At 38.3% G+C, this 25,136-nt stretch overlaps 1 protein-coding gene across 9 annotated transcripts in view; it reads left to right on the forward strand.

The window, feature by feature from the left end:
• The window catches only part of LRBA (LPS responsive beige-like anchor protein), a 359,129-nt gene that overhangs the window by 20,454 nt on the left and 313,539 nt on the right, over nt 1-25,136 (forward strand). For all 9 annotated transcript variants that reach the window (XM_034442710.3, XM_060686876.2, XM_034442712.3 and 6 more), the window contains exons 3-14: nt 9,269-9,500; nt 9,631-9,731; nt 11,537-11,632; nt 13,783-13,904; nt 14,202-14,328; nt 16,520-16,639; nt 18,566-18,712; nt 20,135-20,332; nt 20,786-20,919; nt 22,661-22,769; nt 22,858-23,010; nt 24,069-24,237. In XM_034442710.3, coding sequence (XP_034298601.2) covers nt 9,269-9,500; nt 9,631-9,731; nt 11,537-11,632; nt 13,783-13,904; nt 14,202-14,328; nt 16,520-16,639; nt 18,566-18,712; nt 20,135-20,332; nt 20,786-20,919; nt 22,661-22,769; nt 22,858-23,010; nt 24,069-24,237 — 1,708 coding nt within the window. The remainder of the gene's footprint in view (nt 1-9,268; nt 9,501-9,630; nt 9,732-11,536; nt 11,633-13,782; nt 13,905-14,201; nt 14,329-16,519; nt 16,640-18,565; nt 18,713-20,134; nt 20,333-20,785; nt 20,920-22,660; nt 22,770-22,857; nt 23,011-24,068; nt 24,238-25,136) is intronic.

Raw genomic sequence — 25,136 nt, forward strand, 5'->3', positions numbered from 1 at the left:
AGTTTCTCCCCCAATCATTAAAGATGGAACCTCCAGATCCCGGGATGCCGGCATCCACAGCCACTCAGTCTTGGAAGGGTTGAGTCTAAGTCTGTTCCTCCCCATCCAAACCCGCACCGCTTCCAGGCAGTGGAACATCACGGAAAGAGCATCCCTAGGGTGGTCAGTGGTGGAGATGTAAAGCTGGGTATCATCAGCATATTGATGACACCTCACCCCAAAACCACGAATGATCTCACCCAGGGGTTTCATGTAGATGTTAAAGAGCAGAGGGGAGAGAACCGATCCCTGAGGCACCCCACAAGTGAGAGGCTTCTGGGAGGATCCCTGACCCCCTGCCCAAACAGACTGCAGGCGACCAGAGAGATAGGAGGAGAACCACTGTAAAACAGTGCCTCCTAACCCCATCCCCCTGAGCCGCTGCAGCAGGATACCATGGTTGATGGTATCGAAAGGTTAAGAAGGACCAGGATGGAGGAACATCCCCCATCCCTGGCCCACCAGAGATCATTTACTAGGGCGACCAATGCAGTTTCAGTGCTGTGGCCACGCCTGAAACCAGATTGGTAAGGATCGAGGTAGTCTGTTTCCTCCAGGAATTGAGGGAATTGCTGCACCACCACGGACTCAACAACCTTCGCTAAAAAGCGAAGGTTGGAGACTGGATAGTAGTTGTTAAGAATGTCAGGGTCCAGGTTAGGCTTCTTAAGGAGGGGTCAAACCACCGCCTCTTTGAGTGCAACGGGGAAGACCCCTTCCTTTAACGAAGCGTTGACAACAGCCTGGATCCAGTCTCCAGTCACCTCTCTGGCTGTTGAAACTAGCTAGGAGGGACAAGGTCCAATAAACACGTGGAGGACTCCAGCCTACCCATAATCCTGTCCACGTTATCCAGTGAAACGGGCTCAAACTCAACCCATGTTTCCACCAAGACTAGCCCCCGTCACCTCAGCGGAGTCTGTCCAGTCAGAGTCCAACCCGGTCCGAATCTGAGTGATTTTATCTTGCAGAAACTGTGTAAAATCCTCAGCACGGCCCTGCAAGGGGTCCTCCCTCACTCCCTGATTAAGGAGGGAGCGGGTAACTCTAAACAGGGCTGCTGGGCGGTTTTCTGCAGATGCAATGAGAGTGGCGAAATAGTTACGTTTCACCACTTCCATCGCCACAAGATAAGACCTAATATGGGTTCTTAGTTGTGTTCGGTCGGACTCGGATCGGGAGGATCTCCAACCACCCTGCAGGCGTCTTTTCCGATGCTTCATTTCCCTGAGCAAAATCTCATCCAGCTGCCTACTGTAGATGCCACGGTGGCTCAATTGACATCTTCTTCCGTCATCTCCAATGATGTGCTTGACAGTCTCAGAACCGAGGACAGGAAGGCTGAACTGTCTTTCCGTAAGATACATCAGGCGGCAGCCTGGGCCATCAGGGCGGCAACATCTACGTCCTTCTTTGCTCGTGCATCTCTTATTTGGCTGCGCTAACTGCAGGAGCCCTTACCACCTGACGACTGCAGGCTCCACCAGGACATTAATAAAATAGTGGCAGCCACTGAATATTCGGCAGACGCATCCTTGAATGTGGCCAAGTTTGCTTCAAGGGCCCTTATCTCTACTGTCACTTCTTGGCGCCTCCTTTGGCTCCATCATTGGAGGGCCGATCTCAAATCAAAGTGGAAGCTTGAATCTGCTTCCTACAAGGATTCCTTTCTCTTTGGAGAGGCTTTGGACCCTATACTAGTGGAGGATAAGGATAAATGTAAAATTATGCCATCCTCCTTCAGACGACAGGATAGGAGATTTGCTCCTTATAACCAGAGACAGCCCTTTCGGACTGAGTCTGGACCCAGCGGGTCCTATTTTCCTAGACACTACTCCCAGGGCGTCGATCGGTCTGCTGACAGGCCTGCCTACCGGGATCGGGGCAGAGGTCAGCCCAACGCCAGGTGACAGTTCCGTGGAGCCGCCAGCCGATCATTCTGAAGGGGCAAGTGACTACCACGCAGATCTACCCATTGGTGGTCGTCTACTCCACTTCTGCCCCAATGGGTTTCCTCCACGACAGATGCCTGGGTCCTCCAAACAGTGAGGTTCGGCCTCACATTGGACTTCCTCTCCAGCCCTCTGAACCGCTTCATTCCCTGTCCGGTGTCAGGCAATCTGGAGAAGAGAAAATTGATGAACGCAGAGATCCGACATCTGCGCTATCGAACCTGTACTGGTGGAACAATGGGGCTCCGGGTTCTACTCATGCCTCTTTCTCGTGCCAAAATCTTCCGGGGGCTGGAGGGGGATCTTAGACCTAAAGGTCCTAAACAAATTCATCAGGTATCACCACTTCAAAATGCAGTCGCTCAATCGATTCTGCAGGGCATCTGACGGGGGGATTTTATGACGTCAATTGACCTCAAGGAGGCTTACCTGCGTGTCCCGATTAGTCCTTCCCATCGACGCTTCCTTCGGTTTGCCTACTCAAACTGACACTTCCAATATCGAACCATGCCGTTTGGCCTCTCGTCCGCCCCTCGGACCTTTACGAAGCTGCTAGCGACAGTGACTGCCTCCCTACGGCAGACCCCAATCAGAGTTATGTGCTATCTGGACAACATCATTATTCTGTCTGCCACATGGGATCAAGCTGTGGTCGACCTAAGGACAGTGTCTCGTCTCTTGTGACAGCACAGGTTTTCCCTGAACCTAGACGAGTCAGCTCCTGCCCACCACTTGCATTCTCCACCTTGGAGCTGTTATAGACTCGGTCACCGGCCATGTGTTCCTGTCTCCCGACAGGATTCGAAGCATAAGAGCTTTGGTGACTCAGGTGTTATCGCTCAGAGCCGTTCCCCTGATCACGTTGTCCCAGTTGCTTGGCAAACTAATCTCTTGCATTGCAATAGTCCCGTGGGCCCGTCTCCACAGTCGTCCTCTTCAGTGGTACCTTCTGCCTTATCAGAGGTCTCACCGGGCAAGCTCGAACACCAAGGCTGTCCTCCCGGCAACGGTATGCTTGTCTCTGAGGTGGTGGATATTCCCGGCCATACAGAACGGCTGTTATTTCCAGGAACCTATCCGGATTACCATCACAACGGATGTGAGCAAGTTTGGCTGGGGCGCGCACCTGCAGTCGTCAGTCGCTCAGGGCCGCTGGTCCACGCGGGACTTACAGCACGACATAAACTGGTTAGAGCTGCGGGCAGTCCATCTCGCCCTATGCCATTTCCAATCATCTGTGATGGGGCGTCACGTGCTGGTCCTCATGGACAATACAACAACGAAAGCCCATGTGAACAGGGAAGGCGGAACTCATTCAAGGCCCCTGCTGGATGCGACGACGGGGATGCTGAATTGGGCGGAGAAGCATATTCTGTCACTGACGGCGGAGCACATCTCCAGCACAGACAACATCTAGGCAGACTGGCTCAGCCGGACCCAAATAGATCAGGCGGAGTGGCGCCTCCATCCGTCATTGTTCCGGGACCTGTCGAGGAGCTTCGGGCTCCCAACTGTCGACCTCTTTGCTCACCCCCTGAATGCTCAGCTGCCCTGCTTCTTCTCTCGATTCTCCTGTCCCGGGGCAGAAGGTTATGACGCACTTCGAAGCATGTGGCCCCCGGGGCTCCTCTACGCTTTTCTCCCTCTGCCGCTCATCCCACGGGTGATTTGCAAGATGCTAGCAGAGAAGGCGGATCTCATCCTAGTCGCTCCCAATTGGCCGCGTTGGCCCTGGTACGTGGACGTCTTGAGTCCGTCGGTGGAGCGCCCCTGGCACATCCCCGACGACAAGATATCTCTCAGCCAGGGGGTCATACTGCACCCAGACCCACAATGGTTGCAGTTGACCGTATGGCGTTTGAGAGGATTTGTCTAAGGAAGGACAACATCCCGGCGAGCGTGATCCACACTATGCAATCCGCCAGACGCCTTTCCACGAATCGTATCTATGACGCCACCTGGTGCTCGTTTTGTTCCTGTTGTTCTAAGACTCATCGGGACCCGACAACTGCGTCTATCGTTGATGTTCTCGTATTTTTACAGGACGGCTTGGACCGGGGACTTGCTCCTAACACCCTGAGGCGTCAAGTGGCAGCCCTAAGCACTGTCTTAACTGTGGTCAACGATCGACTTTTGACTCATCATCCCCATATACGGACCTTCTTGAGAGGGGCATCCAATCTCCGGCCTGCTACTATTCACTGGTATCGAACATGGGACCTTGCATTGGTCCTTAACGCTCTAATGTTGCCTCCGTTTGAGCCTCTGGCTTCGATTTCCCTTTGGTTTCTGACATGCAAGGTCGCCTTTCTTGTGGTGATTACCTCAGCAAGAAGGGTCTCTGAACTAGCAGTGTTGTCAGTGCGGGCCGACCTTTGCATCTTTCACCCTAACAAGGTGGTGCTCCGAACGGATCCCTCTTTCTTGCCCAAGGTAAACTCTCCGTACCACCGGGCCCAGGAACTGATTCTACCTGACTTTTGTCCGGATCCTAGCCATCATCTCGAATAACAGTGGCATACCTTGGACGTTAGGAGGGCCCTACGTCGGTATATTAAGCGGACATTGTCCTTCCGTAGGTCTGAAGCCTTATTTCTGTCCTTCAATCCATCTACGTTGGGCAAGAAAGTCTCATCGTCCACGATTGGTCGTTGGATTAAAGCCTGCATCGCGACGGCGTACCACTGCCGGGGAGAATCTTACCACATTCCACCCGAAGTGCAGCCACTTCAGCTGCTTGGGCTACCCAGGCATCCATCATAGACATCTGTAGGGCTGCAACATGGACTTCTTTGACACCTTTTGTTAGACACTACAAAATAGACTCCTTTGCCTCGGCTGAGGCATCCTTTGGTCGGCGTGTGCTGCAGTCGGTTCTAGCTTTCCCCACCCGGGATAACGCAGCCGCCCTCCTGTCATCTGACTAGTTTGGGTATATCCCAACATTTGGATTCTGGAGAACGGACGTTGTCTTACCTTAACGTCCCTTCTCGGCGCGCTGCTGGAGAATCCAACCCACCCCTTCGGCTGCGTTCTGTGGTGCCGGATGGTTTGTTTCTCTTGTTTGTTTGTTTGGCAGCACCGTCCTCTATTTGTCTTCGTGAATAAACTGGAGCTCAGCCGAACGAAGGAGGAGTGGCCAAGGACATTTCTTAAAGAAACATTCACCCAGTCTGGCAATCAAGCTTAGGAACAACCCAACATTTGGATTCTCCAGCAGCGCGCCAAGAAGGGACGTTCAGGTAAGACAACGTCCGTTCTATTTGGTGAAGAAGTTGAAGAAAGAGAGTTTATTTTATTTTTCAATCTCTTTGGTGAAACTTAATCCCTGGGAATGTGAAATTATGATTGAGAAGGAATGATCTATAGATACCAAAAGTTGCCATTGCTTTTAAAATTCATCCATATATTGATATATTTGTGACATATTTAAATTTACAAATATCCAGGGAAATATTAAAATGAAATGTAAAAGTTAGGAAGATGTATTTGAATGCTTCAAATACATTGCTTGGAAATCATTGCTGTATGCTTACATATCATTCCACAGTCTAGAAAGAGAAAATATTATGTCAGCCAGTTGGTTGTTACAAAGATTGTTTATGAAGTTGAATCTAAGACTTATACATTGAATTGGGGAAATCTGAAAAATGAACTGTATGGCCCAAGAGACCAAATCATGTTAAGGTGCAGAGAAAGACTATACATCAGTTCAAAGCCTATATTATTAAAAAAAAAAATACAACCATAAAAAAGGTAATAAGATTACATTCTCACACTTCATGGCTAGTAAGGTGCATTAGGCTGCTCAGATATTCATAACTTACTGTGACATTTCATGAGATTACATTTTGCTGTTCACAGCCATTACTGCTGCTCAGATAATAACTAGCTGGTGTACATACCTGGATTATGCGATCCCTGTCTTTGGCAGCAAATTTGTGTCTTGAAGGTTGATCAGCTTCAAATTATTATTAGAATAGGTTAATATGACATACTGTTAAGATGTGCGCTTATACGTATGTATAATGTGTTGCCATATTAATAGTATATCAAATTTTCCACAAATTGCATGTAACTCCCATTTGTAAAAAATACTTTCATAAAACATTTAAATGAAAATTACTTAAGTCTGATTTCCTAAATGTACTATTTCAAATCGCTAGTGAATTATTTGTGTTTTGCAGATTAGATAGGAAAACTAATATGTCAACTTCTTGGATGGGTGGTTACTGTCTATGTACATGTAGCTAAAAGTGAAAGATGACTCGAAGAGAATTGAGGTGAAGGTGAGGTCACTTTACTTAAGAGCAAAATGTATGGCCTATAAGGTGCTGGCATGACAGTTGATGGTTCTTTAGAACCAAATATATTAACTCAAGCAACTGTAAGAAGATAATGGGCCAGATTTATTTATTTATTTATTGGAAATGCTTGGCAGTGAGCTTAGCATTGGCAAAAAGTTGTATTCCTAAGCATAAATTCAAACTTTTTCTTTAATAAAATTGCTTTGAAGTTGATTATAACTGCATTTATCTGGTCTTGCTATTGAACCAATTTCTTAATTGCTATTATTGCTAATATCCAGTTGTGAAGAGAAATTTTCAAGCCACATATTCTGTATTACTTGATCATAATTTCTGGTGAAGTTGTTTTATGATATGGGTGTTGCTATGGGGCCATCAGGAAATAGAAAATGTGATCTTTTTAGATGTAATGAAAGCTGTCTAGGTTTTATAATTAAAGTAACCTGAAATAATGATATACAATTTATACAATATAGTTATAAACTTCCCTGCTAAGGAATTTGCACTGTCATAAGTCATAAAGCACACATCTCACCATTAGATTAAGAAGGGTGCATGTATTTCTCGGATTTGCATATAGCTTGTCATTACACAAACACATATTTGAGAAATATATTTGTAGATTATTATATATGCTGTTATGCCTTCATTAAGAGAGAAATTTAAAAAAGAAAATATTAAAATTTTTCTTTCTGTTGTCTGACTATTCTATTTTAAAATGTCAGATATATTCATTATATATTCCCAATCTTGAAGTGTTTGACACCATTGATTTATTTTGAGAATGCTGAAAAATGTGTTTTCCAAGTTACATATTTCTCCAACACTTTTGACCTTGAGTAATGAATGGAAGCTGCTTGAATTCATGGAAAAGCATGGAAACAGATTTGTTTAGCAAATCCTATAGCAGAATTGCTATATTTTAAATGAAAACCATCTATGATTAGTTTCTGTTTAGTAATAGATCTCTGCCACTAACTCATATACCCAATATGTGACATTCACAGAATTAAATATAGGCCCAATAAGAAAACCTGTCATCCATACTAGCTGGCAGATGGCAGTATAAACTATGTGCTGTAATATGAAATCCATGATCATCAGCTTGAGGAATCTGTTCAGCAACATTGTGAATAACGATATTAACAATTTCTTGTAGAAAAACAAGGTGATATTAAGTGAAAATTCTGCCAGTCTACATCCTTAGTCTGTTCAAATCATGAAATAGGTAAAACAGAACATTCATGTATGAAGACACTAAGGAAGACAAGTAGGGTTAACTCAATGCTTTTGCCTTCAAAAGTGCATATGTGATACCACCTAAACTCATTCTCTTTTCAAGAATTGCAGAATATGTAGCCTTATTTTGACAGCAGCTATAGTCCAATCTGTTCACTGTCATTGACCACAGACAGCTGTATATCCGGGCTAGGACGAACATTTCTTTTTGGAAAGGCAAATAGGTTTTTGGTTTCTTAGCACTTTGCCCTACAAACCATGCTTAGGTTTGTTTAGAGATCACGAAGAAGAAATTGCAAACATCAGTCACATAATTCTTTCCTATACCATGCTGCAGCTGCTCTTATTTTTGTGTTTGATTTCACCTCCATTTTTATCAAAAGTTTAAATTGTGTAGTAAGATAGAAGGGATTTTTTTAGCATGTAAATGAAGGGATGGGGATTGGTATGATTACTAATCTGGGTTGCAAAATTTTGAATGACAACTGGGTGACTGTGACCCAGAACATTGTTTTTATTTGTCAGCTGGGAAAATAGATCTAGTAGCATTTGGACAATTATTTTATCACTGTACTGACTGATTATATGATCTTTTTATAAAATGCAAGGCCATTGGCAACAGCTTGATGCTATTCGGAGTACTCTCACAGGTGAACAATTTGCCTTTCTCATTTGAGAACATTTTATATGCTTGGAAACAGAGCCATGCGTTCAGTGTAATTTACACTTAAGGCTCAGTTGGAAATAGTTGGATAAGTCTTTGATTTACAACAGTTCATTTAGTGACCGTTCAAAGTTACAGAGGCACTGAAAAAAGTTTCAGGCTTACAATGATTGTACTTTCCTCATGGTCACATGATCAAAATTTGGGCATTTAGTAAGTGACTCAAATTTATGACTGATGCTGTGTCCCGTGGTCACATGATACCCTTTTGTGACTTTCCCACAAGCAAAGTCAATGGGGAAGCCAGATTCATTTAACAATCAGGTTACTAACTTATCAGCTGCAATGTTTCACTTATCAAACCTGGCAAGAAAGGTCACAAAATGGGGCAAAATTCACTTAACAAATGTCTCACTTAACAATAGAAATTTTGGGCGCAATTGTGGTCATAAGTCAAGGACTACCTGTATACACAGTTTGCCTTAACCATTGAATAGACCTTTGATAGATTTAACTTGGTATATAAGTGTATCTGTACCTGATGCCACTTAATTATAAATAAATCCCATTGAACTTGGTGTTCCTTACAGCTGAATAAACATAGACTTGTTTTGTTACAATTTATTTTATTTTATTTTATTAATCTTTGGTAATTTATTTAAAGACTACATAGTATAGAAATAATTATACTAATAATAGAATGATTAGAAACAAAACTTGCACATATTCCAATGCTGGGTTATTATATACTTTGATCATATAAGTTAATAATATTATATGCTTTGATCATATATGCTAATGCTAGTACTAGTTCATGTATTGTTAACATAAAACAGGAATTCAATCAACTGTTCTATGCAAATTTTGTTAGGAATCTTACTCAACTTTGTAGGATTTGTACCCTGATACAGTATATTTGTATAAGATTGTATTATCAACTTCTTCATTAATTGCACAGCCTAGTGTAACATTTCTATTATCTGTCACAAGGAAAAATGTTAATTCTGAAAATTATACATTTTAAAGAGATAATTCTGAAAATAATGTTCCTTTTTTATAAATTTCAGCTTGTAGGTGGTCATTTTGATCTGGAAATGAATTTTATTATACAAGAAGGAGAAGGTATTACATGCATGTTGGACTTGCTGGATAAGTGTGATGTCACTTGCCAGGCAGAGATATGGAGCATGTTTACAGCCATCCTGAAAAAAAGTATCCGAAATCTGCAGATTTGCACAGAAGTAGGTCTCATTGAGCATGTGCTTCAGAGGATTGATAGAGCTGACAATATGATTGCAGGTATGATGTCTTAAAAGGTCCTAGAATTGGAAGAAACTTCCAATGAACTAATATGGAACCCTTTTTCATACATGACTGAAAAAAATAAATATTAACCTATATCTAATAACCTTTATTTAATTTTCTACAGATCTTTTAGTAGATTTGCTTGGAGTATTAGCAAGCTACAGTGTGACAGTTCGGGAATTAAAGCTGTACTTTAGCAAACTTCAAGGAGACAGAGGAAAATGGGTATGTAGAAATCTGTATTAGTGAAAAAGTATTTTTTATTTTAAATAGATATCTTTAACTTTTCATATCATAAATTGATTTTATGAGTAATAGCACTGAATAGATTTTTATGGTTAATAGATAGAAACTGGAAATAAGATAGTGATTTTTATTTTTGTTTATATGTCATTGTGTCCAACAAAATCCAAAGCAGAATCTACCATTCAAATAAAAATAATAGCAACTAAAAACAAAATCAAAGTAACAATGCCTTGAAGAAAAGCATAGAAATACCTAGGAGGTAGGTCCCCTTTGTCCCTGGTTGGTTCCAAGGCTCTTCAGAAGACTCAGGTTTTAATGGTTTTTTCATGGGAGCCATCCCAATTTTGGGAATCATGCTGTTCAGAAGAAGAGCAGTAGACACTGTGAAGCTTGTCCCTGTGCAGATGACCTGTCTTATCACATGAGTGATAATTGTGTTTTCAGTACCAAACCCAGGACTGAAATAATTTCCTCCAGGGTCCCTCTAGGGCAGCTAACACTATTCATAAGAAGGGTAAATTGGAGACTGGGTTGATAGTTGTTTAGTATTGCTAAGTCAAACAATGACCTTAAGTCAGACCTCTTTAAGACAAAGGTCGTTGTCCTCTTTCAAGGAAGCATTATGATTGGCCTGACCAGCCTCACATTTCCTTCCTGGAGGTTTTCATGAGCCAGGAAAGAGAGACTTCCAATCCACAAATGCCCAGGCTAACATTACAAAGAACCCTGTCTTACCTCCTCAGAACTAAAGGCTCAAATTGCTGCTAGATAATCTTTGAAGATACTACCTGAGTTATCTCACTTCTAACCAGCATTCATCTTTGAGCAGTTACAAGTGATTTTATCCTCCACATAACTTGAAAACACATCACAAAAGTCAGGAGGGTAATTTTAAGTAAGAGAGACAATTTTTACATGCAGTACAAATGGAAGAATATTGATGGTTTTACTGTCTGCAGTATAAATTTGAGACTGGGATAGTAAGGAAATTTCTGCTTATGCCTTGCACCCAACCTTAATTGTAAAGCATCATACTGAGTTATCTGTAGAACAATGCCTCTGGTTGCTAGGTTCACTTATGATGCTAACTTATGAACCTTGATGGTGGGTGGAGGACCAGATGATGCCAACTATGAACCAGATGGGTGAATTTGGCATTAAATAGCAGCAGCTAGAACATGGAGCCTTCAAGGACCTAGTAGCTGGATCCCAGATAATGGCAGAATGCTGGAAACAAGTATGATTGGTTCATACTACATGTCTTCCTGCCTGCCTTTGTGGAAATCTTAGTTTTTAACTGCTATCCCAGACTTAAAATATCCCTGGTCTGTAGCAGCACAAATAGTTTTGATATCATAGATGTGGTCTTACATTCTTAATAGCAATATTCTGATGTATAATCATTATTATATATAAACTATTATTTATATCCTGATTTTCTGGCCCAATTGCCTTGGAGAAACATCTAAAATTATTAGAGGTATGAAAGTTGAATAATTTTTATTCGATTTTACATTATTATTATTAAATATTTAATGTTCAATTTAATTCACAGTCTGGGACTAGTAAAATCTTAACAGTTCTAACCAAGGACCTAACAGCTATTAAGGTAGTGTCTGAGTATATAGGCAGTTCCGAGTAGGGTGGGTTTTTTTTTTTTGCAAAGTCAGGAAATGCAGGTTGTTGTTGTTGTTGTTGTTGTTGTTGTTATTATTATTATTATTATTATTATTATTATTATTATTATTATTCAACATTGTAATAAGAATTTGTTCTTTGAATAGCCTCTGTATGCTGGAAAGCTGCTATCTGTGTTAAAATATATGCCCCAGAAATATGGGCCTGATGCCTTCTTCAATTTCCCAGGAAAAAGTGCTGCAGTAAGTAATTTTATCTCATCATGTTTGTTTTTTAAAATCTTTGTTTTGTAAAGAACTTGGTCTTTTTATTCTGAAGTCTTAAATATAATATAATATACATAATAGCTTAAAGAAAAGTAATTCAAATCTTTCCATACCAGTTTTGGAAACTTGGATCTATATACATACAGAGAATATTTAATAAGCTTTATAACAGTTGACTACAAGCAAATCTGATGCATATTTTTTAAAAAAGAGTCATGTATTAATAAACTCATCTTAAAATAAATTAAAAGGAGTTGTCACAGATTTTGATATGGGTTGAAGCGAGAAGTGGTTTGCCTGAATAAATACTCAAGCGGTATCATAATTCACATCATTTTTTATATCTTATTTATGCATTTGTTGTTTTTTAAGTAGTCTTCCAGGTCCATTTTTAAATCCAATATTTCCATCTCTTTCTTGTAGGCTTTAATTTTAGGATCCTCAATAATACCTTTTCCATTTTATTCAAAGAGGCTTGATTCTCTTCAGCACTTTTTGATTGCAATATAGGGTTAAGTACTCTCACAGTTCTTGAGTCCACAAATCATAAATTTCCTTTAACATAGCCATCTGGTAGTTAACGTTCAAAGCCTTCTTATCAGCAACTTAAAAACACAGAAATTCTTTCCCACAGGAGAGGATATTTTTAGTTAACTTCCACATCTTTCTTTAAATCAAATCATCTAAATTCTTCACATTTAAAAACTTTCCAAAGGAAAATATATAGTCATCTTTTAGCTGCATGTTAAAAAAAAATAAAATCTTCCAAAGCTGGAAATAGGTACTTCTCTTTCTTTATAAATAGATTAAAGAGGGAATCACATAGCAAATACGAAGTTTGCACTTCTGAAAGATTTTCAGTCTTCAAGAGATAATAATAAAAAAAATCCAGCACGATTACAAAAGTGAAGATAGGTCAAAATTCTATATTAGGCTAAATTAACAGCTCAGATGATGCTGGAAACTGTGATTCCCAGCTGATTGCAAATACCTCAGTTTCTATGTCCACTAACCAAAGAAACAACAGAAACAAAACAAAACAAAAACAATTTATTTATTTTTATTTATTTTTATTTTACTTCAAATTTATATACCGCCCTTCTCCCTAGGGACTCAGGGCGGTGTACAGCCAAGTAAAAACACATAAATACATAATACATAAATTAAGAACAGATTAAAAGGAAATATCTCAATTTGGCCCAAAATTTAAAAAGACAAACGAATTTAAAATCATGTAAAAGGATTTGTTAGGCCAGCCCGGCTTGTTGGAAAAGGAAAGTTTTAAGGGCACGACGGAAGGCACGGAGGTCTTAGATTCTCCTTATCTCTGGGGGCAGTTGATTCCAGAGGGTGGGAGCCCCCACAGAGAAGGCCCTCCCCCTGGGGGGTCACCAGCCTGCATTGCTTGGCTGATGGCACCCCGAGGAGGCTCTCTCTGTGGGAGATCACGGGTCGATGGGAGGTCGTCGGTGGCAGAAGGCAGTCTTGAAGATAACTAGGTCCTATGCCATGGAGTGCTTTAAAGGTGGTAACCAACACCTAGAAGCGCACCCAGAAGACCACTGGGAGCCAGTGCAGTTCGCGCAGGAGTGGTGTTATGCAGGAGCGCCCTGCAACTCCTGTAATTACCTGCGTGGCCGCATTCTGGACCAGTTGGAGCCTCTGGGTGCTCCTCAAGGGGAGCCCCATGTAGAGAGCGTTGCAGTAGTGAATGAATGTCACCAGCTATGCAGAATACATGAGTGCAATCTCAAGATCTATCTTTACTGCAGAGAGAATTATAAGCAGTCTGGATCTTATATTTCGGCTGCAATGTCCTCTACAAAATTCAGAGTGTCTGTTCATCCACCTCGCTGGAAGTGTCTTGTGACTCAATTGTGAACAGTCAATATTTCTATCACTGTACTGGTATAAATAACTATCTTTTCTGATCTTATATTTGAAATTATTTCACATTTATTTATATTAAAACATCAAACAGGCAAAACACAAAGGAAAATGTTGCATACATAAAATGGACTTTAATTTACAGCAAAGGTTGAAATGAAAATAAGGATATTTATTAAAACATATTTTAAAGTTTAAAAAAACATATTTCATTTATGATAATCCATTGCTTTTTTTAGGCTATTGCCTTACCTCCTATAGCAAAGTGGCCATACCAGAATGGATTTACCTTTCATACTTGGTTAAGAATGGACCCTGTAAATAATATCAATGTAGACAAAGATAAGCCTTACTTATATTGGTATGTATATATGCATTTTATATATTTATATATTTACTATATATTTTGAGGGATCCTTGGTGCTCTTAGCTTGCTTGTTTTCTTGCAGCTGTTTCGTTACCCTAACTAGGTAACATCATCAGTGCTAGTCCTATTGTACTTATTGTACCTTATTGGTACTATATATATTATTGTAAATATGTATGTAAATATATCCTGATATATTTACTATTGTTGTAATATACTTGCTTGCAAAATTGACATTCATCAATACATGTAAATAAATATAAGCGTAATAATTTTATTTACCTGTTTCAGTTTTAGAACAAGTAAAGGGCTTGGTTACTCTGCTCATTTTGTGGGAGGCTGTTTGGTTGTGACATCAATTAAGTCAAAAGGAAAAGGTTTCCAGCACTGTGTGAAATTTGATTTCAAGCCGCAAAAGGTACGTGTCGCGCATGGTTTTATTTTGGATGATCCAGCCACTGGCAGACAGCCCAATAGCTATTGGTTTCATCCTCAAAGGGTTTATCCCTTCTCAGGTAGCACTTAAATTTAAGTAACATAGTATCATTCCTATTCTTATACCCCATTTAACCTACATCCCAGATAACTTTCCTGTAAGCCTAATTTACAGTGTTTTCGGTCTTTTAGTTTTGTGGACCGAGTCCACCTCAGTGTCTGCTTTTATTTCTTTTATTTTATCGTTTGCTCCTTTAAGTGGTATAGAGATTTTTTCTCTCTCTCTCTTTATAACAGCTTTAACATTCATAGTTTCTTTACACAAGGTTTTCCTAATCTACTGCCTCGTAATGTAAGAGGTTGGTTTCTATCATTCTTAGAGATTCCAGATGGTGACTCATTTAGAAGTAAATCTTTTGTCTCAAAGTGTAGATAGTTTCTGTTTTGCTAGTAACTTTTTGCTTTAACTTTTTTTATTTTTTACCCGTTCCATGGTGATTCAGTTCTTTTCCATTTTCACTGGGAACTGTGAATTGTGCTTTATTTATTTGCCCTGCATAGCTTAGGCTCAAATAAAATAGTTCCTTCTCCAACACATTCCATACTCAGTGCCAAAAGCCGTTCAGCTATTCAGTAGTCCAACAATCAGCAACATGGCTTCTGCTTCTGTCTGAATTCTATTTATCATTCTATTTATCAACTAGTAAGTAGATGGAGAACACACAGAGATTCCTGGTTCTTTTAGAACAGTTATGAATCCACTGTACAGGAAATAATTTATATCTTCCAGAAGTTTGGATTCTTTCCAAAACACCAGACAAGGAAAAAACTCTGCTTTTTTCCCAATCTATTACAGCTGGACTTATATGTGAAGGAAGAGCTCTCACTTTCCATACTCTGTTTGGTGTAAGCTTTCTTCCACAGTATGTTTAATCTACAATTAATAAAATGTATAATAGATATTTCTGCATTTGAAAATTAATGATCATTGGCGTTAGCGATATTAGGTTGACATTTATTTTCATAATCTGCAATATATATGTATATATACAAAGACAATGCTAATGTAAAATGCTGTAATAATTTAAAAGGAACAACTTTAGGATGTCTAATTCTATAATAACTAGTTATTTAAAGATCAGTTCAGGAATTTATTCACTTTCTCTGTTTTAGCCAGAAAGATAAAATGAAATACAGGTAAACCTCGACTTACAACAGTTCATTTAGTGACCTTTCAATGTTACAATGGCACTGAAAAAAGAGACTTATGTGACCGTTTTTCATACTTACGACCATTGCAGCATCCCCGTGTCACGTGACAAAAATTCAGATGCTTGACAACTGATTCATATTTATGACAGCTACAGTATCCCAGGGTCAGGTGATCCCTTTTGCAGCCTTCTGACAAACAAGTCAATGGGGAAGCCTGATTCACTTAACAACCATGATGCTAACTTAACAACTGCAGTGGTTCACTTAACAGCTGTGGTAAGAAAGGTTGTAAAATGGGGCAAAACTTACCTAACAGATGTCTCATTTAGCAACAGAAATTTTGGGCTCAATTGTGGTTGTAAATTGAGGACTACCTCTAGAGGCAGTCATAGATTAAAAAACAAAACAAAACAAGAACAGAAGGCAGAATGTAAAACAAATTTTCAACAGCAAAAATTAAGTAACATTGTTACTTAAAGAATAATGCAATTAAATGGATGACTGTCAGTGAAGGAACGATATAACAACAATGCATTTTCTGTCCACTATGTGCAGACTAACTAATTTTCAGTTGACAGTCTATAGCAATAGCAATAGCTCTTAGACTTACATACCGCTTCACAGTGCTTTACAGCCCTCTCTAAGCGTTTTACAGAGTAGCATATTGCCCCCAACAATCTGGGTCCTCATTTTACTGACCTTGGAAGGATGGATGATTTTATAGAGAGTATTTTCATTGAAGGAAACATTTTATTTCAGCCAGGTTAGAAATTTTATTCGAAAGAAATCATATCTGGTAGCAGGCTTATTTTGATGTGTCTGTTCAATTTATATTTCCTACAAGTTAACAGTTTTAAACTGTAGGCAAAAGCATTTCTGCTTTTCAAATGTACACAATTTTCAAAATATTAAAAACACTCTATTTTTACACTTTATATAATTCATCTACATTTCTTATATAGTGGTACATGGTTACTATTGTTCATATCTATAATCGCTGGAAGAACAGTGAACTCAGATGTTATGTGAATGGAGAACTAGCATCATATGGAGAGATAACATGGTTTGTCAATGTCAGTGATGTAAGTAATTCACTTTATCAGTTATTTACAGGAAATATTGTATATCTTTTCTGTTTCGTGTTGCTTATGTTAAAGTTGAAAAATGAAAATTTATTGTTCTCTTAATTTTGACGCCAACATTTAAACAATAATTTGAAGCAGAGATTTTGAGTATTGACCCAGAATTTTTTTTCCCGTTTATAAATATAAGTAGACCTCTCACAATTTTACAGAGTTGTTAGTGTGGAATAATATGAATATCCCCTTGAGATGCTATTAAAAGTTTGACACCACTGCTTTAGAGCATATGCAACACTTCATTGTCTTAAAGAATTCAAGTCAATTAGTGGCAAGTTTTCCCAGAGGTGATCTCAATGCATTGAATATCTTGGTCACTTGGTGCCTTAATGTTGTGAAAATAATTTTATTTTGGTGGTTGATCAGAGCTTAATTAGTAACTGGAATATCATTGTTTCTTCTTATTTTATATATATATATATGTGTGTGTGTGTGTGTGTGTGTGTGTGTGTGTGTAGCTTTTATTCTGTGTGGTATGGTGGTGACTATAATGTTTTTGTTGTGTGGACTATTTTTCATTGATCAGAGTAGTAATGTGAACAGTGTATATTTCACTGAAATAAATTAATAAAAGCAATAAGTAGAAAAATATACTTTTTCTCCACTTTGGTGGAGATGGCATCCAAGAATGGGTTGACCTCCTCTGTTAGCTGATTGGACTGAGTCTGTCAGAGCTGTGAGGACATGCCTCCATTGCTAACGGTCCCCACCTTTTGACTCAGTCCTCAGCTAGTACGGGTGTGTCAGCGATCCCTCTGTTTTTTGACAGTGTATTCCTGGATTCCTTTACATCGAACTGGATATTCTGGCCTTATTTCAGTGAGTTTTTCCACCGGCTGACTCCCGGTTTTACTGGAAGAGTTGCTGAGCTTCTTTCAGCGGTAAGAGCTTCAGTTCGAGCCGCTGGAGACCTTCTTCAACAACTTTAAACCATAGGAGCTTTCGCGCTCCTCAATTTGACAGCGAAGCCTGTAGAGCTTAAAGCACTATGTAGTAGCTTTCACGCGCCTTGATTTAACAGCCGGCCCAGCAGAATTTTAAGGGCTGTAGGAGCTTTCGCCCTCTTCAATTTGGTTGTTTGTTTTTTCTTATTTCTTATTTTTTTCTTAGTCACATTTATTTCCTTAGTTTGTCATATGCATCACTTAAATTGTGACTGAACTCTTCTTTTTATATCTTTAGCAATATTTATAGTTTAAAATATAGGGTAAAAGTTCTATATCTTCTCTTTGCCCAATCTGTGACACTTGGAGAATGAATGAATGAATGAATGAATGAATATGTAAAAATAGTCTTACCAACTAAGTAAATAAATAAATGTGGATAAGAAATAATTTATGTGATTTTTCTACTTTATTTATTGCTATTGTTAATTAAATTATGTCAGCACTACCGTGTTTCCCCGAAAATAAGACCCTGTCTTATATTTTTTTGAACCCTGTAATAAGCGCTTGTCCTTATTGCTGTGCGCTCAAAAGTCCGATTGGGTATATTATCAGGGGATGTCTTATTTTGGGGGAAACATGGTATGTATACGATTCACATCTCTACTCTGATCAATGTAAAAACAATCCATATAATAAAAACATCACAATCACTACTGTACCACCTGGACTAAAATGGTACCTAAGAAAATATCATAAATAAGAAAAAACTCATCCCTAAAAAAGAATAATGAATTAAATTCTGACTTCATTAAAATTGATTTTAATTCCACAACTCCAGTGATTGAACTATTTTACTCATCCCAAAATACATATACAACAAGAAAAAGAAAAAAAAAGAATGGACAATATTTTATGATGTATATAGTCTTCATTTTCAATAACAAATTAAACATTGACTAGATTTTTTTATTTATTTTCTTAGACATTTGACAAATGTTTCCTGGGCTCTTCAGAAACAGCAGATGCCAATCGAGTGTTTTGTGGCCAGATGACAGCTGCTTATCTTTTCAGTGAAGCTCTCAATGCTGCTCAGATCTTTGCGATTTATCAACTTGGTCTGGGATACAAAGTATGTATAGTCCTAACAGGATTTTGGTGGAACTGGCAAAATTTCAATTTTATGCTGGATTGATTTTAAAAATATAGCAGCATCCCTGTTCAGTGATGAGTGGATTTTTAAATATTTTGATTTCCATTTACTTTATGCAGAATATAATAGTAAAATATTACCAATTTAAACTGCTTGTAAGCTCAAAAATGAAGGATTTGACCCTCTTGTCCCTGAGCTAAGCTCCAAGGATAGAGTTCAAGCATTATAAACCATGGCTTGATGTTGACTGTGTGTGTGTGTGTATGTGTCAATTTTAAATGTAAATCTCTGTACTTCATATTCAGATAGTTCTCAATTTACAACCATTATAGAGCATGACTATTATGGTTGTAAATCATGACAGTCATTAAGTGAGGCGCCCATGTGAACAACTTGCTTAGTAACCTCAATTCCTGCTCTCCCTATTGTGGTTGTTAACTGGAGCAGTAGTTGCCCAGGTGGGGAGGGCCTGGGAGGCCTAGCACAGGCACAGACTCTCATTGCTTCATTTCCCCAGTTCACATGTGACCTGCCCTGGGCCTTCCAGGGCCTTTCCCATCCCCTGAGGCACCACATGCTCTATTTTCTGCTCCACTGGGTCTCCACTGGTCTTAAGCCTGCCTCACACCTTACTGGATCACATACCTCCCTTCCCTTCCTCCATCATGGTTTGATCCACTTACCTTTTCTATAGATTTCCCTCTAGAAACAGCTACTCTGCCACACAGCCTTCCTACATGGAGGCTGCATGGTGCCATCACAGAAGGGAGCACCCTTTTGGAAGCAGACACAATGAAGTGGACCAAGCCACGACAGTGTGGGGAGGAAGGTGTGGGACCTAGCAGGATGGGAAGTAGGCCTAAGACCCTGGGAGACTAGCAGAGTCAGATGAGGGGAAAATAGGCGGGGAATCCTGCTACAGCATCCCTGTGATTGGTGTAAGGGCAGGCAGATTGCCATGTACCCGAATTTTGTTCACATTACTGCAAGGATGCTGCAGTGGCTACAACTTCAGGCAGGGGTTGTATGTTTTTTTATTTATGCTGTTGTAATTTTGAATGGTAGCTGAAAGAACAGTCCTAAGTCAAGGCTACCTGTACTTCTGAAGATTTGAAATATTACTACAAACATAACAAAATTGTTTTGCTCTTCAGTTTTTCCAATAAACAATATTCAAATATATTTTCTTCTATCCTTACCCCCCCTTTTTTTTTTACAAATAAACAATGCCAAGAAAGAAATGTAGAATTTCTTTTCAAAAATATTGTACATTGCTCTTTTTACTCATTAACGCAACTCAGACATGTACAGTTGAATCATCCTGAACCACTTACATGTGAAACTTTTAATTCCAATTGCATTCTGGTTAAATATTATCTTTCTTTTAATCTTTCATTTTAGGGAACTTTTAAGTTCAAGGGAGAAAGCGATCTGTTCCTAGCTGATCATCATAAACAGTTATTATATGATGGGAAACTGTCTAATGCTATTGCCTTTACATACAACCCAAGGGCTACAGATGCACAGCTCTGCCTAGAATCATCACCCAAGGACAATCCTTCTATCTTTGTACATTCACCACATGCCCTCATGTTACAGGTATTTTGGTGTGTCTGACTTCAGGTTCATAGGAAGATGTATTTGATTCCCCCCCCCCCCTTGGGTGTGTTTTGATCTTTTAGTGTGTTCTCCAAAAGATTTAAGGTTTATGGCTTGATCCTTTCAACACATAGCCTGTTTTCATACCAGATGTGAATGATTAGTGATGTGCAGTCATAAGCTCTCAGGCCCTTGTATTTTCTTCAGGCTAAACATATCCTTTGCTTTAAGGCCTGATAGAAGTTCTGCTCTCGTCCTTATTTTAAAGGCTTTTATTTAGATTTCCTGTATAAAACACAATTGTGCTCTCGCACAACGTGTATGTCCTTAGCAGGACACTATAATGCAAATAATGCAAAGATATTACATAAACTCTTTTGGCACATTGAAGCCTAAAAGTAACAATAGAAAAAAAAAGAAACACATTTAATGTGTTCAAATTTGGCATTACAGGATGTGAAAGCAGTCATAACCCATTCTATCCAAAGTGCAATGCATTCTATTGGAGGAGTCCAGGTGTTATTTCCTTTATTTGCACAGTTGGACTATAGGCAATATTCCTTGGATCAGCCTGACACAACTCTTTGGTAAGAATCTTTATTCTCACTCCAAATTACCTTTCATTTTGGGTGGTCTAAATGTTAGAGAAAATACTGCATTCTAATAGTAAAGACTTTTTATGCCTGATCTCTTATTGATAACTCTGTAGCAACTGCACTAATTTTAGAAATGTTTGTGATGATAGAGTAAGTTGAAAACAAAATGCATGTTAACAGATAGGCGCACACATATAAATGTATCTGAGGTGAAAATACATGAGAACATGTTTAGCTTTTGGGGGAGGGGAATTATCCCCAAGTAATGCAATTATATTGGAGCATGGAGAACATTATTTATATTTTCAAGGTTAGAGCATGTTAAATCTGTTGTGCAGAAAAGACCTTGAGATGAAGTCAGATTATTGACACTAAGTCTTCTACACAAATGTGTACATCATTCAGTAGCTATGTAATTTATGGAGTCAGGGAGGGGGAGATATGAAAAATACCTCAGGGATGAATTCCTTTCTGTCAAAAAGGTATACAGGGTTATTTTTTACAGAGCTGCTGGTTCTGGCCAAGGAGAGTTTATCTTCCTGACTCGAGTACTTGATCAGTGGAAAATGTCTTATATGCACAAACTACCTACCATAGGATTGTCAAGAACAATGGGTGTGTTTCCAGGCAATGCTAATTGTTTTGCAGAAATTGTCTTAGAAATGCTTTTAGGATTTAAATGCAATAGCTTTCAAAAGCAATTGGTACTTTTTGTTATTGTACATGTAACATTTTTAATGAGACATATTCTAGATTAGAATACCGAATCCCCCCTCTCCCCCCCAGTAAATTATGCAGCAACGTGAATTATTTGCTTTGGATGCAATAATAATATAAATATAAATCAAAGCTATAATGTTTGATATTGATCCAGATGTCATAGTATTTTACCATCTAAATGAAAATGTTATATTAGAAATAACAGACATTTCTTTTCTTCATCCTGATGATTGTCTGTTTTTATTAGACAACTTGTTTTTCTAAAGTAATTGCAAATGTTGGTACCAAAGCACAATCCTTTTGTTTACCTCAAATATTTTAATTAGCCAAAGTTATCTGGTTTTGTACTTGGTTCCTTCCACTTTTGTGGTATTATTTCTTGACTGAATTTTGTACAATAAACATAGTCATAACCTTCTAAATTGCTCAGCTGCCAGGCTAAAGAGTTGCTTAAAATAGTATTTGCATATATTATTTTTCTAAATTGCACGCTTTTAATTCCATATAGTTTAAAGTTGTAATATTGGAAAATGAACTATATTTCATGACTAAAAAAAGAAATTTATAGAACTCAGTTCCAATCTGCAATCTGTATGTATTCTGGTCCTTTAGACTTGCTTTGCAGTGTAATGTGTTTTAAACATGGCTCACTCTCTGACTCTCTGAGTCAGTTTGTCTTAATATAGGTACATTACAGACTGGATTATGTATTGTATGCAATAATGGAGCTTCCTGCTAGTATTGAATATTTCTTCAAGGAGGAACATCAGTGTTTATATTCATTCTAGTCATCACTCTTTGGGATTGCTATAGGGTGATAGTGGTTACTTAGCAAAGATGTGGTAAATTATGCAACTGCAGTAATTTTATTTGAAACATAAAAATAATGTAGTCTGCTGAATTGAGAAGAACGATCCAGTATCAAATCAATCAACAAAAATGTGCAAACCCTACTCCAAACCCTAAATATGCTAATTTTTAATATGCTGCATCAATGCAATATGTTTTTCAGTTCTATTTTACTGGCTTTCATTATGGAGTTGCTGAAGAACTCAGTTGCTATGCAAGAACAAATGCTTTCTTGTAAGGGCTTCCTTGTAATAGGATACAGTCTTGAAAAGGTAAAGAAAATTAAATGTTTTTTTTCTTTGCATTTTTTAATATTTTAGCCATGTTCATCATTGCTTACGTATCTTTTTCCTTCCACAGTCTTCCAAAGCACACATTAACAGAACTGTCTTAGACCTTTGCCTTGCCTTTGCTAAATATTTGAGCAATTTGCATAATGGAGCCCCTTTGCTGAAACAGCTCTGTGATCATATTCTCCTTAACCCTGTAATATGGATTTATACTCCAGCCAAGGTAAGATGCATTCCATTTGTGAACAGAGCAAAAAAAGACTTGATTTTTCTTTTAGTACTAATGTGATATACGGATTCAATAATTTAGATTTATTTTCCCTTTCCTGTATTAAAAGATATACAGTATTTTGGAGAAACATAATATGAACTAAGAGATCCAGTTTAGTGTAGTAGCTAAGCAGTCAGAAACCAGGAGACTGGAAGTTTTAGTCTTGCATTGAGCAAAAAGCCCAAGTGATCTTGGACCATTTACTTTCTCTGAGCCCTAGGAAGAAGGCAATGGCAAACCACTATTGAAAAACCTTGCCAGGAGAACTGCAGGCAGTTGTCAGGCAGTCTCCAAGAATGAGACACAATTGAACAGAAGAAAGTGAATTAATAATACAAATTAATGAAAAATGTTTCACTTGTGAAATGGTTTTGAGTACACAGCAGCTGTTTCAGGTGTTTCATGCTTAAACAAAAATACATTGGTCTGAGTGTTTTGTTTCAGGTAATAATTAATAGTAATTTATTATTACTAAATTGAACATTTTTAATAGTCTTATTTTTTAAAAGAAAAATTGTCCCTTTCATTAAGAAAGCCATTTCATTTGACTTGTTGAAGCAAGCTAATGTGAACGACCCTCTCCTTGCGATACCTAAGTGAAAAAGAAAAGTAAACAGAGATCTTATTTCAACTTTTTACTATTTCATATGGCTTGGAATATTCTGAGTTTTACTCCAGTGAAACAAAACTTTTGAACTGTTTCAGTTTTTATTCTGTGGAAAGCAGTTCAAGAGACTGAGCTTTGATAGGTTGCTTTGTTTTGAACTCAAAACCCCAATTTTTCTGTTTTGTACATAAGCCCAGTATAGACATAATGCAATGATATACCACAATATCAAACTTCTGAAAATCTTTGCAAATGTTATAAATCATATCTATTGGTATTAATTCCAGATAAATAAATGTATAAATAGAGCTTTGGGAGTGCTCATTTCGTTGCCTTTATTTAATTTCCTGTATATATGCGATCTTAGTTACTCTCCTTTGTTTTTTTTAATTGGATGATATAGGTTCAATTGATGTTGTACACTTACTTGTCCACTGAATTCATTGGCATAGCAAATATATATAATGCAATTAGACGAGTTGGCACAGTTCTATTGGCAATGCATACCTTGAAGTATTACTATTGGGTAGTTAATCCTCAAGACCGTAGTGGAATTACTCCTAAAGGTTTAGGTATGTAGTTATTTTCTTGTTTTATAACAATAGCACAACATTTGGAACTGTGAATAAGTTAGATGCTAAAATAACATAATATTTTAAATATTTATAGAATTTAAGTATAATATGTGTGCTATTGGGTGATATGTATTCTTTTAAAACTCTAGTGTCATATTTCATTTGTGTGTGTGTGTGTGTGTATATGTATATATGTATATGGAATTAATCTTATAGTTAGATATATGCATATAATGTTATGTTTTCCTTCTGGACCATGCTGTTTTGGTTATTGTGGAGATGGTTTCAACATTTTCAAGAATGAGATGGGTTTACTTTTAGAAAACTTTTGACCATCCCTGGAACAGCCAGAAAAAGAAAAGTCAAAATAGTCAATGAAAAAATTAAATATCTGATGTTTCAGGGAGTATTTTCTTCCTGGAAAATTATGTTTTTTCATATCCCTAATAAAGAATAAACAGGCCAAGATAATAAATTATACAAATGTAGGAAAGTGTTTTTAAATCAGTTTATTTAATTTCAGCCCCCCCCCCCAAATCTGGAAATACACATAAAATATTACAATGGATAAGAAATTCACATGGAATTTGCAATCTGCTAAAGCGAGCCAGTGTGGTATGGTACTATTCCACCTTAGGCATGAAGCCAGCTGGGTGAACATTGAATCAGACACTCAATTTCAGCCCTAGGAAGCAGGCAGTGCCAAACCACTTCACAAATATTTGCCAAGAAAACTGCAAGGATTAGTCTAGGCAGTCGCCAGGAGTTAACATTGACTCAAAGGAATCCAAAGGGGTTGAAAAACCACAGTTAAAATATTATCTCTTTTCATAGTTGTTTTGCTGTTGTAATGATGTCATCATAAATCTTCAGGATCTCTTACTAACTCTTACCTG

The sequence above is a fragment of the Pantherophis guttatus genome, chromosome 8 (genome assembly GCF_059756535.1).
Source record: "Pantherophis guttatus breed Tessera chromosome 8, ASM5975653v1, whole genome shotgun sequence".
Classification (NCBI taxonomy): Eukaryota; Metazoa; Chordata; class Lepidosauria; order Squamata; family Colubridae; genus Pantherophis; species Pantherophis guttatus.